We start from the raw sequence: 15,128 nt of genomic DNA, 5'->3' as shown, positions 1-15,128 counted from the left end.
GTAATTAAGTACAGCAGCTACCAACCACCTAACGTTAATGATAATGAGGTTAGAAAAACAGCTGAATGGTGGCGGCTAGCTGGCTCAATCACAGGTACTCTTAAGCGTGAAATAACATTGGAAACAACTAACCACAGTTGCTAAAAGTTACCAGTAGCTACCCGCTAGCTAGCTAGCTTTGTTGGTCCAAGTAGTGGGTAAGCTAGCCTCGTGCTTCGCCGGGGTCCGCCGAATACAGTCCTTACCTACAATAATTACCTACAATAACCTACAATAACTACCTGAGTAAACTACCTATAATACCTAACTACAATACCTACCTACAATCTAAATACATGGTTTAAGCTTTACTCAACACCATATAAGAAGCCATTTGCGACCAAGCTTTAACTTCCTGACTGATGTCTTGAGATGCTGCTTCAATATGTCCACATCATTTTCCTTCCTCATGATGCTATCTATTTTGTGAAGTGCACCAGTCTCTCCTGCAGCAAAGCACCCCCACAGCATGATGCTGCCACCCCCGTTGTTCACGGTTGGGATGGTGTTCTTCGGCTTGCAATTCCTCCCTTTTTCCTCCAAACATAACGATGATCATTATGGCCAAACAGTTCTATTTTTGTTTCATCAGACCAGAGGACATTTCTCCAAAAAGTACGATCTTTGTCCCCATGTGCAGTTGCAAACCGTAGTCTGGCTTTTCTATGGCGGTTTTGGAGTAGTGGCTTCTTCCTTGCTGAGCGGCCTTTCAGGTTATGTCGATATAGGACTTGTTTTACTGTGGATATAGATACTTTTGTACCTGTTTCCTCCAGCATCTTCACAAGGTCCTTTGCTGTTGTTCTGGGATTGATTTGCACTTTTTGCACCAAAGTACGTTCATTTCTAGGAGACAGAACGCGTCTCCTTCCTGAGCGGTATGATGGCTGCGTGGTCCCATGGTGTTTATACTTACGTACTATTGTTTGTACAGATGAACGTGGTACCTTCAGGCATTTGGAAATTGCTCCCAATGATGAACCAGACTTGTGGAGGTCTACAATCTTTTATCTGAGGTTTTGGCTGATTTCTTTTGATTTTCCAATGATGTCAAGCAAAGAGGCACTGAGTTTGAAAATACGCCTTGAAATACATCCACAAGTACACCTCCAATTGACTCAACTGATGTCAGTTAGCCTATCAGAAGCTTCTAAAGCCATGACATCATTTCCTAGAATTTTCCAAGCTGTTTAAAGGCACAGTCAACTTAGTGTATGTAAACTTCTGACCCACTGGAATTGTGATACAGTGAATTATAAGTGAAATAATCTGTCTGTAAACAATTGTTGAAAAAATTACTTGTGTCATGCACAAAGTAAATGTCCTAACCGACTTGCCAAAACGCTAGTTTGTTAAAAATATATTTGTGGAGTGGTTGAAAAACAAGTTTTAATGACTCCAACCTAAGTGTATGTAAACTTCCGACTTCAACTGTATCGTCTATTTAAACCACCAATTCTCCCTGCAGCCAGTAAACAGTTACTGCATCAGCAATGGATTGATTCTACAGCCATGTCCTTGAACAAGGTACCTAAACTAAACTGCTGCGTCGATGTAGATTGTGATCCATGAAAGCCATAAGTAAATAGTTAATGTTTCTTATCATTATTAATTACCATTATAGCAGGGGAGTCCCTCATGTTCTGTTTCGTATTCCTCTGAACATTTGAAATAATTCAAACATAAATCCAAATGTTTATCCAAGATAAATCAGAAGTCAGAAGCCGGTTGTCATTTCCTATAAACAAGTTCCTAATTGGCAATGGATTATGTAAACATTGTTTTGTTTTGGAGTACAAAAAAGGCAAGTGGCAGTACTGTCCTCACCCCAATGAATCAGAGAAACAGAAATGACATTGTTATTGTGACAGATACACACTGAGTCAGTAAAAGGCATTTGGGAACTTCTATTAGAGAACTGTCCATTGAAGGAGGTACGATGACAACTCCACATAGCACCCCCACGGGTATCTGAGGTGGATGGCATGCCAGGCATTTGCTTGATTGTTCTTCCTCGATGTACTAGCTGGCGTGAGTCATGTCACGATAACAATCTATTATTTGTAGTGCTGGTGTACTAAGTCAGAGGGAGGGCACTGGTTTCCTTTTCAGCTTGGGGTGTCTTGACTTGCGGTCTACACTTGTTAGAGAAACGTTACCACAAATTGTGTTAGTGTGTAAACAAACAACTTAAACACATGCCCAGTCAAGAAACTTTCCTCAGGGATTAGAAGTGATGGTATGAATTTTCCAGCGGCTGAGGAAGGACTGAAAGTGTGACAAACAATATGTGAACTTTTGTATGTTTTATGTGCAATTCCAATACGATCTGTAACAATATATAGAACAACTCAAAAAGGTTTGTACAGCATGCAAGTAACAGTGATTCAGAGAATCATCGGTTACATAATTTAAAGGCCACAAAATAAAAGGGAGCTGTCTATCTCTATTGGGCAGCAACGAACAAGTCTGTCAAGTTGTGGGCACTATCAGGTGGTCAACAAAGTCATGGGTTAACCTACAGTAAAATCACGTAACCTCCGGCAATGCTCCATCAAGACTAAAAGGTAACACCAGAAGCTGCAGCACTTGATCTCACTGAATGAAACCTTACCTCATACAAGAATGGTCTACTAACTAATAGTTCCCTGCTAGGTTTTGAAAGTGAGTATCTTTGAGTGTTTTCCAGGCATGAATCGCCCGTAATTGGTTTAATTCAAATTCTACCCACTGGGCACAGACGTCAATTCAACATCTATTCCACATTGGTTCAACGTTATTTCATTGAAATGACGTGGAAACAATGCTGATTCAACCAGTGTGTGCCCAGTGGGTATTGAGTGTGTGGTAGTGACTGTCCAGTATGAGCAGATTGCTCCTTGACTAGCAGTGTCTCAGTACACACAGGCAGGCACATTTCACAGCTCCTCCCTCAGTAGGGTGTGATTAAAGCCAGTGCAGGCTGAGGGCAACCTGCACTCTGGGTTACAGCCCTGAGAGAGAGAGAGCGAGAGTTGAGAGAGAGAGAGAAGGGTAGAGAGATAGGGAGGGAGAAACACCCAAAGAGGGAGGGGGCAGCCACTTGGTGGTTCTTGCAACAGCGTCAAAGCTGCTTGCTCTCAACAGTGTGGCATCCCTCTCATATAACACACAGCGAAACGCGCTCCAGCCAAATACTACATTATGTATGATTGGACTTATTTCACAGGAAAGGTTTTCTTTACTTCTTGAATTGGTGGTTTGTTTCACTATCCTCTCCAGGGATGTATAAAACAAAGACAAAATGAGCAAAAAGGATTGTTAAGTATTTTTATTTTTTATTTGTACATTTTGGATGCATTGCACTGACAAGACAACATGTTGTTGTCATCGACATTAGAGGAACTTCTCACCAACCTTTTTTGGTCTTTGGAGACATCGGAGACAGACATACATAAACCACTGGTGGTGTTTGGAGGATCTGGACACTGACCAGTGATACATGAAAGCTGTGTAATATGTCAGAGATTTACGTTTGCTTCGAATGAACAGAAGCGAGAGGATGTGACACAGAGAGACCAAATTCTTGTGAGTTTGACTTAAAAAATGCTAGTACGAAATGTTCTTTTTTACCCGTAATACGTGAAAAATCTATTTTCACTTTGTGTATCTCTCTGCTTATGAAGATGGATTTTAACTTGAGTAGCACAGTGCTCTATGCGGTCAACAGCACTGTGACCCCCTTCCTCAACAATACAGGACCCTACCATCCTGCAGCGGGACCCTGGATTTTACTCCTGCTGGTGATCATCATCATGACCATCGTGGTGGGCAACCTGCTGGTCATCATAGCTATAGCACGCACATCGCAGTTACAGACTATGACTAACATCTTCATCATGTCCCTGGCCTGTGCTGACCTCATCATGGGGGTCCTGGTGGTCCCTCTGGGGGCCACCATAGTGGTGACGGGGAACTGGCAGCTGAGTGACACCTCTTGCGAGCTCTGGACCTCCGTGGATGTGCTCTGTGTCACTGCCAGCATTGAGACTCTTTGCGTGATTGCAGTGGACCGCTATATTGCTATTACAAGGCCCTTCAGGCACAAGGTTCTGCTCAATAAGTGGCGCGCCCGGCTAATAGTGTGTGTGGTTTGGATTGTGTCTGCTCTGATCTCCTTTGTGCCCATCATGAACCAGTATTGGCGAGCAGAGGATGACCCGGAGGCCTTGGTGTGCTATCAGGATCCTGCCTGCTGTGACTTTTTGACCAACCGGACCTTTGCCATTATATCCTCTGTAGTGTCATTCTACATCCCTTTGCTCATAATGATATTTGTCTATGCCAAAGTCTTCCTTATAGCCACGCGACAGGTACAGCTCATAGACAAGATCCGGCTGCGCTTCCAAAGTGAGTGCCCAGTGCCGCAGACGCAACAGCTGAGCCACCACAGTAATAACATCCTGCCCTTGGGCTATGGAGGCTCCGGCAGCAGAAGCAGCACATGCTCAGCTCGCAAGAGCAGCTCCAGACGAAGGCCCTCACGGCTAACGGTTATCAAGGAGCACAAGGCCCTCAAGACCTTGGGCATTATCATGGGCACCTTCACCCTCTGCTGGCTGCCTTTCTTTGTGGCTAACATAATCAACGTGTTTGACAGGAATGTGCCTCCGGGAGAGATCTTCCGTCTGCTCAACTGGCTGGGCTACATCAACTCTGGCCTCAACCCCATCATTTACTGCAGGAGCCCTGAGTTCCGCACTGCTTTCAAGAACCTGCTGGGCTGCCCCTGGTTTTCTACCCAACGATTAAACATCTTCTACAAGGAGCTGCGGACACGATGCCCCTGCTTCCTGGGTTCGGCTGAGGCAGGGGCGGCCGGCTCTTTCCAGAAGCCCCCTGCTGCTGCCAGGCCTGAGGGGGACGAGAGCCTGACCAGCAGTCAGAGCAGCTACAAGAGAGTGGAACCTTCCCCAGGACCCCCACACTCCAATGGCAGCACACAGTTCAGTGACTTCTCAGAACCAGAAGATGAATTGTAAGTTTCTTCTTGTTATGATTTCAAATTTTGCACACTACATTTTCTCATTCCATGCAGTGAAATACGATAAACAATGCATAGATAACTGGGTCTTTCCACCAATTCAGTGCCTTTTGAGATACAGTGCCTTCAGAAAGTATTCACACCCTTTGACTTTTTCCAAATGTTCTTGTGTTACAACCTGATTTTAAAATGGATTAAATGTAGTTTTCTTTGTCACTATACCTACACACAATACCCCATAATGTCAAAGAAGAATTATGTTTTTCAACATTTTTGCAAATTAACAAAACATGAAAAGCTTAAATGTCAATAAGTATTCAACCCCTTTGTTATGGCAAGCCTAAACAAGTTCAGGAGTAAACATTTGCTTAACAATTAGCACATAAGTTGCATGGACTCACTCTGTGTGCAATAATAGTGTTTAACATGATTTTTGATGACTACCTCATCTCTGTACCACACACATACAATTATCTGTAACGTCCCTTAGTCCACCAGTGAATATCAAACACAGATTCAACCACAAAGACCAGGCCGATTTTCCAATGCCTCACGAAGAAGGGCACCTATTGGTAGATGGGTAAAAACAAAGAAAATAAAACACTGAATATCCCTTTGAGCATGGTGAAGTTATTAATTACACTTTGGATGGTGTATCAATAATACACCCAGTCACTTTAAAGGAAGGAAACTGCTCAGGAACTTCACCATGAGGCCAATGGTGACTTTAAAACAGTTACAGAGTTTAATGGCTGTGATAGGAGAAGACTGAGGATGGATCAACAACATTGTAGTTACTCCACAATACTAACTTAATTGACAGTGTGAAAAGAAGAAAGCCTGTACAGAATACAAATATTCCAAAACATGCAACCTGTTGCAATAAGGCACTAAAGTAATACTGCAAAAAAAATGTGGCAAAGCAATTAATGTTTTGTCCTGAATACAAAGTGTTATGTTTGCTGCAAATCCAATACAACACATTACTGAATACCACTCTCCATATTTTCAAGCATAGTGGTGGCATTGTTAAGGACTGAGGAGTTTTTCAGGATAGAAAATTAACAGAATGGAGCTAAGCACAAGCAAAATCCTAGAGGAAAACCTGATTCAGTCTGCTTTCCACCAGACACTGGGAGATGAATTCACCTTTCAGCAGGACAATAACCAAATCATTTCTGGGTAACAATGAAGTACCTTACTGTGATTGTTTCCAATTAAAATGGTCAAAAAGAAACAAGAATAGAAAAGAGCAGTTTCTCAAGGAAGAATTTTGCTAGGACTGTCTGGGAGTGGTCTGAGTGGGGAGGGGAAAACTGAAAACTAGCTGTTATTGGCAGAAAGGTTTGGAACTCTCTTTCTTATTGGTCTATTAACTAATTTACCACCTGGTGGTCACCAGGCAGGCCAAAACTCCATCCCACCAAAACAGGCAAACATTTCTGACGGCCTTTTCAAACAGCCCTTACACTAAATTCCAACCTCATAGTGTAGAAATATGTATACAAAAATCACGTTTTTGACTGCACTGGGCCTTTAAACTTCATTGAATATAAAATGCAATATTGGTGCACAATGTCTGCTTAAAATATCAAAGGGATGCAAAAGTCCCTCATTTTGTGGACGACCCAACTCACATGTGCACATTTTAGATTTGGTAATGAGTATCTTGAGAAGACACCATGGTCCATGTCTACATGTGCTTAAATCATGTAAGGTGCTCAGTGTGGTCCAAATTAAATAAATGCTTGGGCACATTTTAGCTCTGATGAAAGTTTCAGTCTGTTGCCCACAACACAGTTAAGGCACAGTTAAAACAGGGAGTATGTCTGTGAATCTGTTTAAATATGTAATGTCTGTGGTAGTAGGAGAAAAATATTACATCAGTGGTCTGACATGTGAGCATGAAATTGTGTTCTTAAACTTTAGGGCTTCTCTTATCTTTAGCGGTCTACAGCTGTGAAGAATGATATGAGAAATCACAACTGCTCTTTTGTTAAGTAGGACACTGAACTTCAAATCCCCCTACCTCTCTGCTAATACCATCAAATACTGTCAGAGGAACCTTTTCAATGTTTAGAAATCCCAAAAGCTGTGTTTAAGACAAGCTTTTTGTTGTCATGCAAGGCGACTAATTCTCAACCCTCCCGTATCAAAGTGAATTAAAAACATTAATTGACATAGCCTCTCGAGTTGCGCAGTGTTCTATGGCACTGCATTGCAGTGCTAGCTGTGCCACTAGAGATCCTGGTTCGAATCCAGGCTCTGTCATAGCCGGCCGCGACCGGGAGACCCATGGGGCGGCGCACAAGCTTCAAAACAGTTTACTCCTACATGTCTTTCCAATGTAGGCCTATTAATATCTGATAATTTCCCTTCATATTGTTGCAATACACTAACATAGGTTAAATAAGCATTTTACGTGTGTGTGTGTGTGTGCGTGTGTGTGTACTGTCAACCATTCAATAAATCTCTATTTAAGAATGGAAATAACAATGTAACAATACGATCACATCAGAAGAGGGGTGAACTGCTGCAATCCAGAGGGCATGTTTAGAATCGTTTCTGTAGTTTTAGCGGTATTCCTTTGGGAGAGGGGATAAGTTTGGTAAATCAAACAATCTCTTTGAATCTTTCACTCACAGGTTTCATAGAGCTCACTGGGCATGCATGTTGAATATCAGGGGGAATCCATATTTGGATATGTTCTGAATACATCAAGGTGCTGTGTCCGATTAAAATAGATTTGGCAGAACAATGTACAAAAAATGAATGCACTCAATGCTATCATACTGAAAGATAAGCTGATGTAGAAATATTACAACATTGTAATGTAATGTGAAATGTAATATGAATATTTCCATTATGTTGTTGCTGGTACCATATTATGTTACCTGTAATCCATCTTTGAATCCAGCTCAGGTCAACATTATATAAATTACTAACAGATGTCCAAGGTTTTTCTCTTAGAAACTAATAATTTCTAATCCACATCAGTAATTTTGTGCTTCTGTCGCTGTATATGTAGCTGTATATGTAGCTGTATATGTAGCTGTATATGTAGCTGTATATGTAGCTGTATATGTAGCTGTATATGTAGCTGTATATGTAGCTGTATATGTAGCTATATATGTAGCTGTATATGTAGCTGTAGCTGTACGCTACTATACCCTTTAACACCAGATCTTACTGTGTTGTGGGACCTTCGCTACCAGTTGATTATCAATTTAGAACCTGAAGGTTAATACATCTAAGAAAACATGAATAGAACATACTTGATGACAAAAAGGACATCATACTAAAAATATACATGATAGTAAAGTATGTCCAAACTTGACCAAATTAAAGTGTGATGTCTCATGCAGAGCAACATGAGCTGATCAACGTTTAGCCGTTATAGAGGAGCTTCCCAACAGTTGAGTGGTGTTTATGCCTCGGCTAGGGCCCCTCTGCAGCCTGTCCAACACCCCCCGCAGCTGATAAAGCTTTATCACTGGGCCACAAGACTTCTGCTCACTGGGAGACGCTGTTTACAAGACAAATAGGCAAAGGGAGCACACACGGTTTGGTTACAGTTGGACTGCTAAACATGTGTCTTACCAAACCAATCCAATTTGCAGAGTCACTCCATACACTATACATATGCTGGGATCAGGTTTCCTTTTTAATGACTACCACTTCCCTCTAACAACTTCAACCATAACAAGTGCCTTCACTCACTGCTGTCTTCTCACTGCATCAGTTTACAGTTGAAGGGTAGTGGGCTATGTTATCTTTACTGATCTCCAGTGGGGGTTCAGGGGCAGTTAGGACTCGTTATGAATGCACATTCTTCTCACACATGCACTACTGGATCTAAAGATTACTTAAAAAGCTCCAGAGCTGACGATTGTCTAGTAATATGAATAGGCCAGTGACATGCAATTACAATTGTATTTATCCAAACAGTTCATTTGCATCGTCACATTTGTTTCTAGATACATGTCATTTAGCAGACACTTTTTTATGCTGCCATCTCTGAGCTCTTTTACAGATAGATGCAATCAATTGGGCAGTAACATGAGAGACATTTAAGAGCATATAAAAGTATTCCTTAAAAGGAGCAGAGCCCATCCAGTTCAGCCTGAGAAAGAAGGCTATAGCTCAGTGTAATACTACTCACACCGGCACTACAATGCTTTGAGCTAGATTTGATCATGTCAGTAAGATAATTGTGTCTCAGACAAACTGGACCGTGGCTTTGACAGTCTATCGAATGTGGATGATAAAGCGTGTAATCCCTATTACCTCGGCAGGCAGGATGGCTTGGCTAGGACACGGCATGAATCAGGGATCTGTGGCAAGGCTAGGACACGGCATGAATCAGGGATAATAATAATATAATATGCCATTTAGCAGACGCTTTTATCCAAAGCGACTTACAGTCATGCGTGCATACATTTTTTGTGTATGGGTGGTCCCGGGGATCGAACCCACTACCTTGGCGTTACAAGCACCGTGCTCTACCAGCTGAGCTACAGAGGACCACGATCTGTGGCTAGGCTAGGACACGGCATGAATCAGGGATCTGTGGCAAGGCTAGGACACAGCATGAATCAGGGATCTGTGGCTAGGCTAGGGCACGGCATGAATCAGGGATCTGTGGCAAGACTAGGCCACGGCATGAATCAGGGATCTGTGGCAAGGCAAGGACATGGCATAAATCAGGGATCTGTGGCTAGGCTAGGACACAGCATGAATCAGGGATCTGTGGCTAGGCTAGGACACGGCATGAATCAGGGATCTGTGACTAGGCTAGGACACGGCATGAATCAGGGATCTGTGGCTAGGTTAGGACAGTGATTCCCAACCGGGGTACTAGAACCCCTGGGAGTACTTGGCCTATCCACAGGGGGTACTTGAGAAGACTCATGAGACCATAGGCTTACTGGTCAAATGCACATGAGGGGGTACTTCAGGGGTACTCCAGGCAGAGCAAAATTCAGTTGGTGGTACAGTAACTGAAAAAGGTTGGGAACCACTGGGCTAGGACACGGCATGAATCAGGGATCTGTGTCTGCTGCAGGTTGTGATCAGCCAGGGCTCTCTCTGGGCACTCCCACAGATCAGAGGCAGTTTGGGAGGATATTATTCATGATTAGGACTTGATTTGGAGGGATAGTCAGACACCATGTGCTCCTCATTCATTTCAGTCTGTCTCATGTGTGTGATGGTCACAGAAGTGTCAAACACACTGCAGACAGAATATAAACAATGAGACAGCTAGGAGTGTGTGTGTGTGTGTGTGTGTGTGTGTGTGTGTGTGTGTGTGTGTGTGTGTGTGTGTGTGTGTGTGTGTGTGTGTGTGTGTGTGTGTGTGTGTGTGTGTGTGTGAGAGAGAGACCTCAGACGGTCTCATAATGGTTGAGAGGTCTTTGGAACGTCAGTGGGACAATATTAACTATTCTTATTAAAGTGAATGACAAACAGCCCTAAATAGGGAATGGTCTGAGCTTTGTACAAATGACTGCTTATACATTGTTACTGACAAAGTTGATGCCACATTGGCAATTCATGGTAGTTATTTTCTCTCTCAAATGTGATACTGATAGTGCTGAGCATGGGGTATAGGAATAGGACATGTAGTATAGGAATAGGACATGTAGTAAAGGAATAGGACATGTAGTATAGGAATTGGACTTACATTTTACATTTTAAATTAAACCCAGTGTAATTTGTTCATTCCATACAGTATAGTATTTTAACTAGCATGCATAGCAGCAAAATAATAAAATTAGCTAACGTCCTCAGAATTTCTCATGTCAAACAGTAATGTTGTTTTGAGATCTATAGAGTGACAGCTGCTACTGCATTAGTCCTCATGATGTGGCAGCACTACAGCCTCTTGTAATAGTTATCACACACTCATTCTCTTTCATAAGCAGTGGCCTGCAGTGATCTGATTGGTCAAAAAAACAATTAGTGGCAAAAGATCAGAATTGGGCTGCCGGTGTTGTCCACTCCTGGAAGCAAAATGCCATGAAGAACTTTATAGTTCTAGAGCAGGCTTTGCTTTTATTTCGATTTGAGAAAAGGCTTAGGCCTGAAATTTAAAAAATTAAAATGTGCCCTAATATTGTTTGATTATACAAGGCCAACACAATCAATTTTGCAAGTTTGATTTCTGGATCACCATTTCATTGTTACCTTCAATTGAGCCATTCAGCAAAGAGTGCATTACTGTTTTGTTAACACTGGAGCCAAATTGAGATAGAATAGGACAGTTCAGCCATGGGACAACATGAGGAAGACTGTATAATAGAGAGAAGCCATTATCACAAAAAAGAAGATTATCATACTAATTAAGCATCAGTAATGGCAGAGCCTCTATAAACGCATGTTAGAAGAGAGGTTGGTTTTATAATGGCTTTGCAATCAGTAGCTCAGTGGCTCTGACGTTTGCGTTTGCCCTGGCACTAAAAGGTTATGGCTTAAATTGCCATCTGACAGAGTCATACCAGGGCTTTAAAAAGGGGAACCTATTGCAGCTTTCCGTGGAAATTCTTTGTGGGCTGTGCCTGGAACAGTAATATCCATCTGATGGCTGATGGACTAAACTCTCTTTCTGTATGCTACCATGCAACTGAGACTGAGGCATGCTCTCACCCCTTAGGGTGGTCCAGGGCCAAATATGCCTCAAGACATTATCCAAACATCACGTCCCTCAAAAGAAACATGTAGTGTGTCAGGCATGGTTATCAAATCCCCCTCTCATAATACAGCAAATGAAAGATTCATAGAATTCACATCGCATGGATATCACATGAAATCCACAGAAATCCTGGGTTAAGAAGTTTCTGTGCAGCACCTATATTCAGTTCAGTAATGGCTTTAGTGAAATAGCACTCACGAGGCATCACAACAAGTAATGAAGGCCAACATGTTGTGGCAGTGTGAACTCAGACACAACTCTCTAATGCCTATGTTCAGAGCAAATTGAATTGCTCAGACACATTACACTTTCACCCTCTGAACTTGTGTTGTTGTTTCAGCTTCCAGTTGTTTGGCATGGCAACTATATCAGGCAAGAAATAGCTTTTGGATAGAATCCACCAAGCGGAGAGGCGGTGGAAATATGTCCATCTGCAGGCCAGCCTAATATACTGAGTGACTCAGAGCACCTGCCAAAATTGGCTTATTACTCCAAATGACTGAGTAAAACATTTATACACACATTAGGTGACATTGGTGATGCTTGAGTCCCATAATAGAACTGCATGCTGAGTGTGTAAAGCCACACAGCTAAGGGTGAAATCTAAATCCCTGCTCCTGTATTAATATGAATAAACAAATACATTGTACTCTGTTTCAGAAAATTTGTCAGTTAAACAGCATTATCAACGGTAAAATGCCATTGTAAGTCCAGTCAATATTTGGAAAGGCTAATCATAACAGTTAATCTATTAATCTATTTCTCATGACGGTATCAATGCTGCATGAAATACAATGTACATACTTTCCAGTTATACTACAGGCATGCAGGATAGCCACAAAAAATAACTAGTGAAAGAGGAAATTGATCTGCTGACAGATGAATGCACTAAGGCTAAGCCTTTCCATTCTGTCTCAAATAAATCACATTGTACAATCTTTAACACAATGGTCACTTTTTCAGATTACAGCGAGTGACAAGTATTGTATATCAAAATTATGGTCAGGATTCTATACAAAGAACAACTGCAAAATGAATACCAGCAGCAGTGACTTACCCAGGAGATTACCTGAACTGGCAGAAATATATGGAAGCTTATATACATTATTTCAAAGCTATCCATTTCCAATCTAAACTGTTGAGTTAAGGCTATGGCACTGTGCATATGTTTTACCACATATCACTAAAAGTTTTAATGCCGTTCTAAGAGAGGACATTGCAAAATAGCTATTTTAATGTGCAGTCGACCATGACAGACCAAGCATTTCCCTTTGAAATATGTGAGCACTGACAATAACTGAGATCTGCACAATATAGATTAGGAGTCTTTTGTTGGATTAGGATGAGCTCAAACCTCGGAGAGCATGAAATGAGGAACAGGATGACAGGAGCATGGTAATGTGAGAACTCAATGGTCAATGTCAATGAGAGCTGAGTATATGATCAAATCCTACATCTACACCATCAAGAAGAAAATGGTGGAAGTTGAGTAAGCAGTTCATTATGGAACAAATCCAAATGTTAAGTCAAAGTTTTACTTCACTGTCTACAGCTGAGTAAAGTTAAGAAACTGCAAACAACTTGATTTAAATTTTGCACCATTAATCATTGGAATCAACATATTTGGCACTTCCACTACAGTGGACTGGATTACAAAATAAACCCCTTGGCCACAAACCTTCCAAGGGCCAGACCTCACTTGCTGACCACAAAGTCCACTTTACCCTGTTGACAGGTACTGTAAAAGAAAATACACTTAACTCAAATGATGGATGTCTCTGTCTGAGACTTTCGAGCAAAAGCTAAATTTGAACAAGGTTTTAAACTACACGGGCAATTCTTTCCCTCAGAAGTCCAAGTGAAAGTACAATACTTGCTGTATAAGGGATAAGGGTACTTGAGACATATTTCATTTAGTTTTTTCCATTTTCTCTAGATTTCTCCAACAAAGCAATGGTGAGCATTGTTTACATTTTCCTGTGTAGACATGTACTGTAAAGTTGATTTTGAAAAAAGAAGTGGTTGGGCAGGGAGTATGTTTGTGGGAAAGAGAAACATGAGAGTATACACTGCTATGAAGTGATTGATGGGAATAGGAAGGGCATTCATAAAATCAGGATAGACACATTCAAAAGCTCAAAATCAAATAAGCAGTAAAACGAACTGATATTGTTCCCCAGTCTGAAGTCAACCCAAATCACACAATGTTCAATATGGTAATGTAGGTTACACATTTAAACCTCCTTCCACCATGTTAGAGTCATCTCTCACAAGGGGTATTTGCCAAGTAAAACAAACACAGTTAGTTGGCCTTCTTGTCTAGATGCTTTAACAGTAAAGGAACATGTGCTTGGGATTTCATGGGAAGATGGGATAAATAACAAGTCTGATATTGCAAAGCAAATTTAAATGACAAGTGGCACGATCACATAAGATGGTTGGATCGATTTCAGGGTTGGATATCAATGTCATATCAATGTAAAAATGTTTTCATCTTCCCCAAGGCAGGGAGAATTTTTTTTTTATTATTTTAGGGGGTCAGTGTAGTTCAGTCATGTTTAAATTCATCTTTGAAATGTAATTTATTTTGTAATGTGTTTTTGGAGGTATTGTTGATATTTCACCATTGCTTACAAGAACCACTTTCTGCTGGTTCTGAATTTCTATTTTTTATAACTATTATAGTAAATTGTGCTTAGTATATTTTGGCTAACATTCCTCAAAATAAATTATAATTAACTGAAATGACATTCTTATTTCTCAGTGAATCATAGGCTTTAACAAAGTCTGGAATATGACAGTGTCTCAGAATATGAAGAATGACAGGAATTTGACTCAATACAGTAACCCCCAAAATTCTAATTTATCCTTATTCACTCAGTTTCACATTACAGGAAAAGGATGGGTGAAAGATTTGGAAACAAATCTCAAGAAATTAAAAACAACAAAAGGCTGACTCCAACAGTGACTTTCACAACTGACTGAGCAGAGATTGGAATGGCTGAGATAAGACTGCACAAAGAAAAACCTAATAAAGCAGATGCACTGGTCCTGGTGAATATGGGCAAGGAAGATTGACTGCTGTTAAAACCCTGAGGAGGAGAACTGGACTGGGCAGTTTAGGTTGGCTGACCTGGATGTTTGGGAGCAGCACCAGTTTAAAGGTCCTGATCACAAGACTTGAAGACTGTGTCAACACACCACCCTGTCACATATTAGTAGGTCTGGGACTGTGAGGAAGACTGTTCACTGCAACCCAGCATTAAATCATCATCATGAACTGACGTATCCTGGCCTTGGCTGCCACCAACACGCTCACAGCATACTGTGTACAATAGGACTCTTTCTTTACAACCAGAAATGATTTCAGTAGCT

General features: G+C 41.3%; 1 protein-coding gene across 1 annotated transcript; it reads left to right on the top strand.

Moving 5' to 3' along the window:
- The first annotated feature begins 3,129 nt into the window (after positions 1-3,129).
- Positions 3,130-14,742, top strand: LOC121584839 (beta-4C adrenergic receptor-like). Its single transcript, XM_041900991.2, has 2 exons — positions 3,130-5,056; positions 14,635-14,742. Exons 1-2 carry the CDS (start codon positions 3,699-3,701, stop codon positions 14,660-14,662), a joined length of 1,386 nt encoding a protein of 461 aa, XP_041756925.1. The 5' UTR covers positions 3,130-3,698; the 3' UTR covers positions 14,663-14,742.
- The last annotated feature ends 386 nt before the right edge of the window (positions 14,743-15,128 follow it).

The sequence above is a fragment of the Coregonus clupeaformis genome, chromosome 16, assembly GCF_020615455.1.
Source record: "Coregonus clupeaformis isolate EN_2021a chromosome 16, ASM2061545v1, whole genome shotgun sequence".
Lineage (NCBI taxonomy): Eukaryota > Metazoa > Chordata > Actinopteri > Salmoniformes > Salmonidae > Coregonus > Coregonus clupeaformis.
This window is presented reverse-complemented; position numbering and strand designations above follow the sequence as displayed.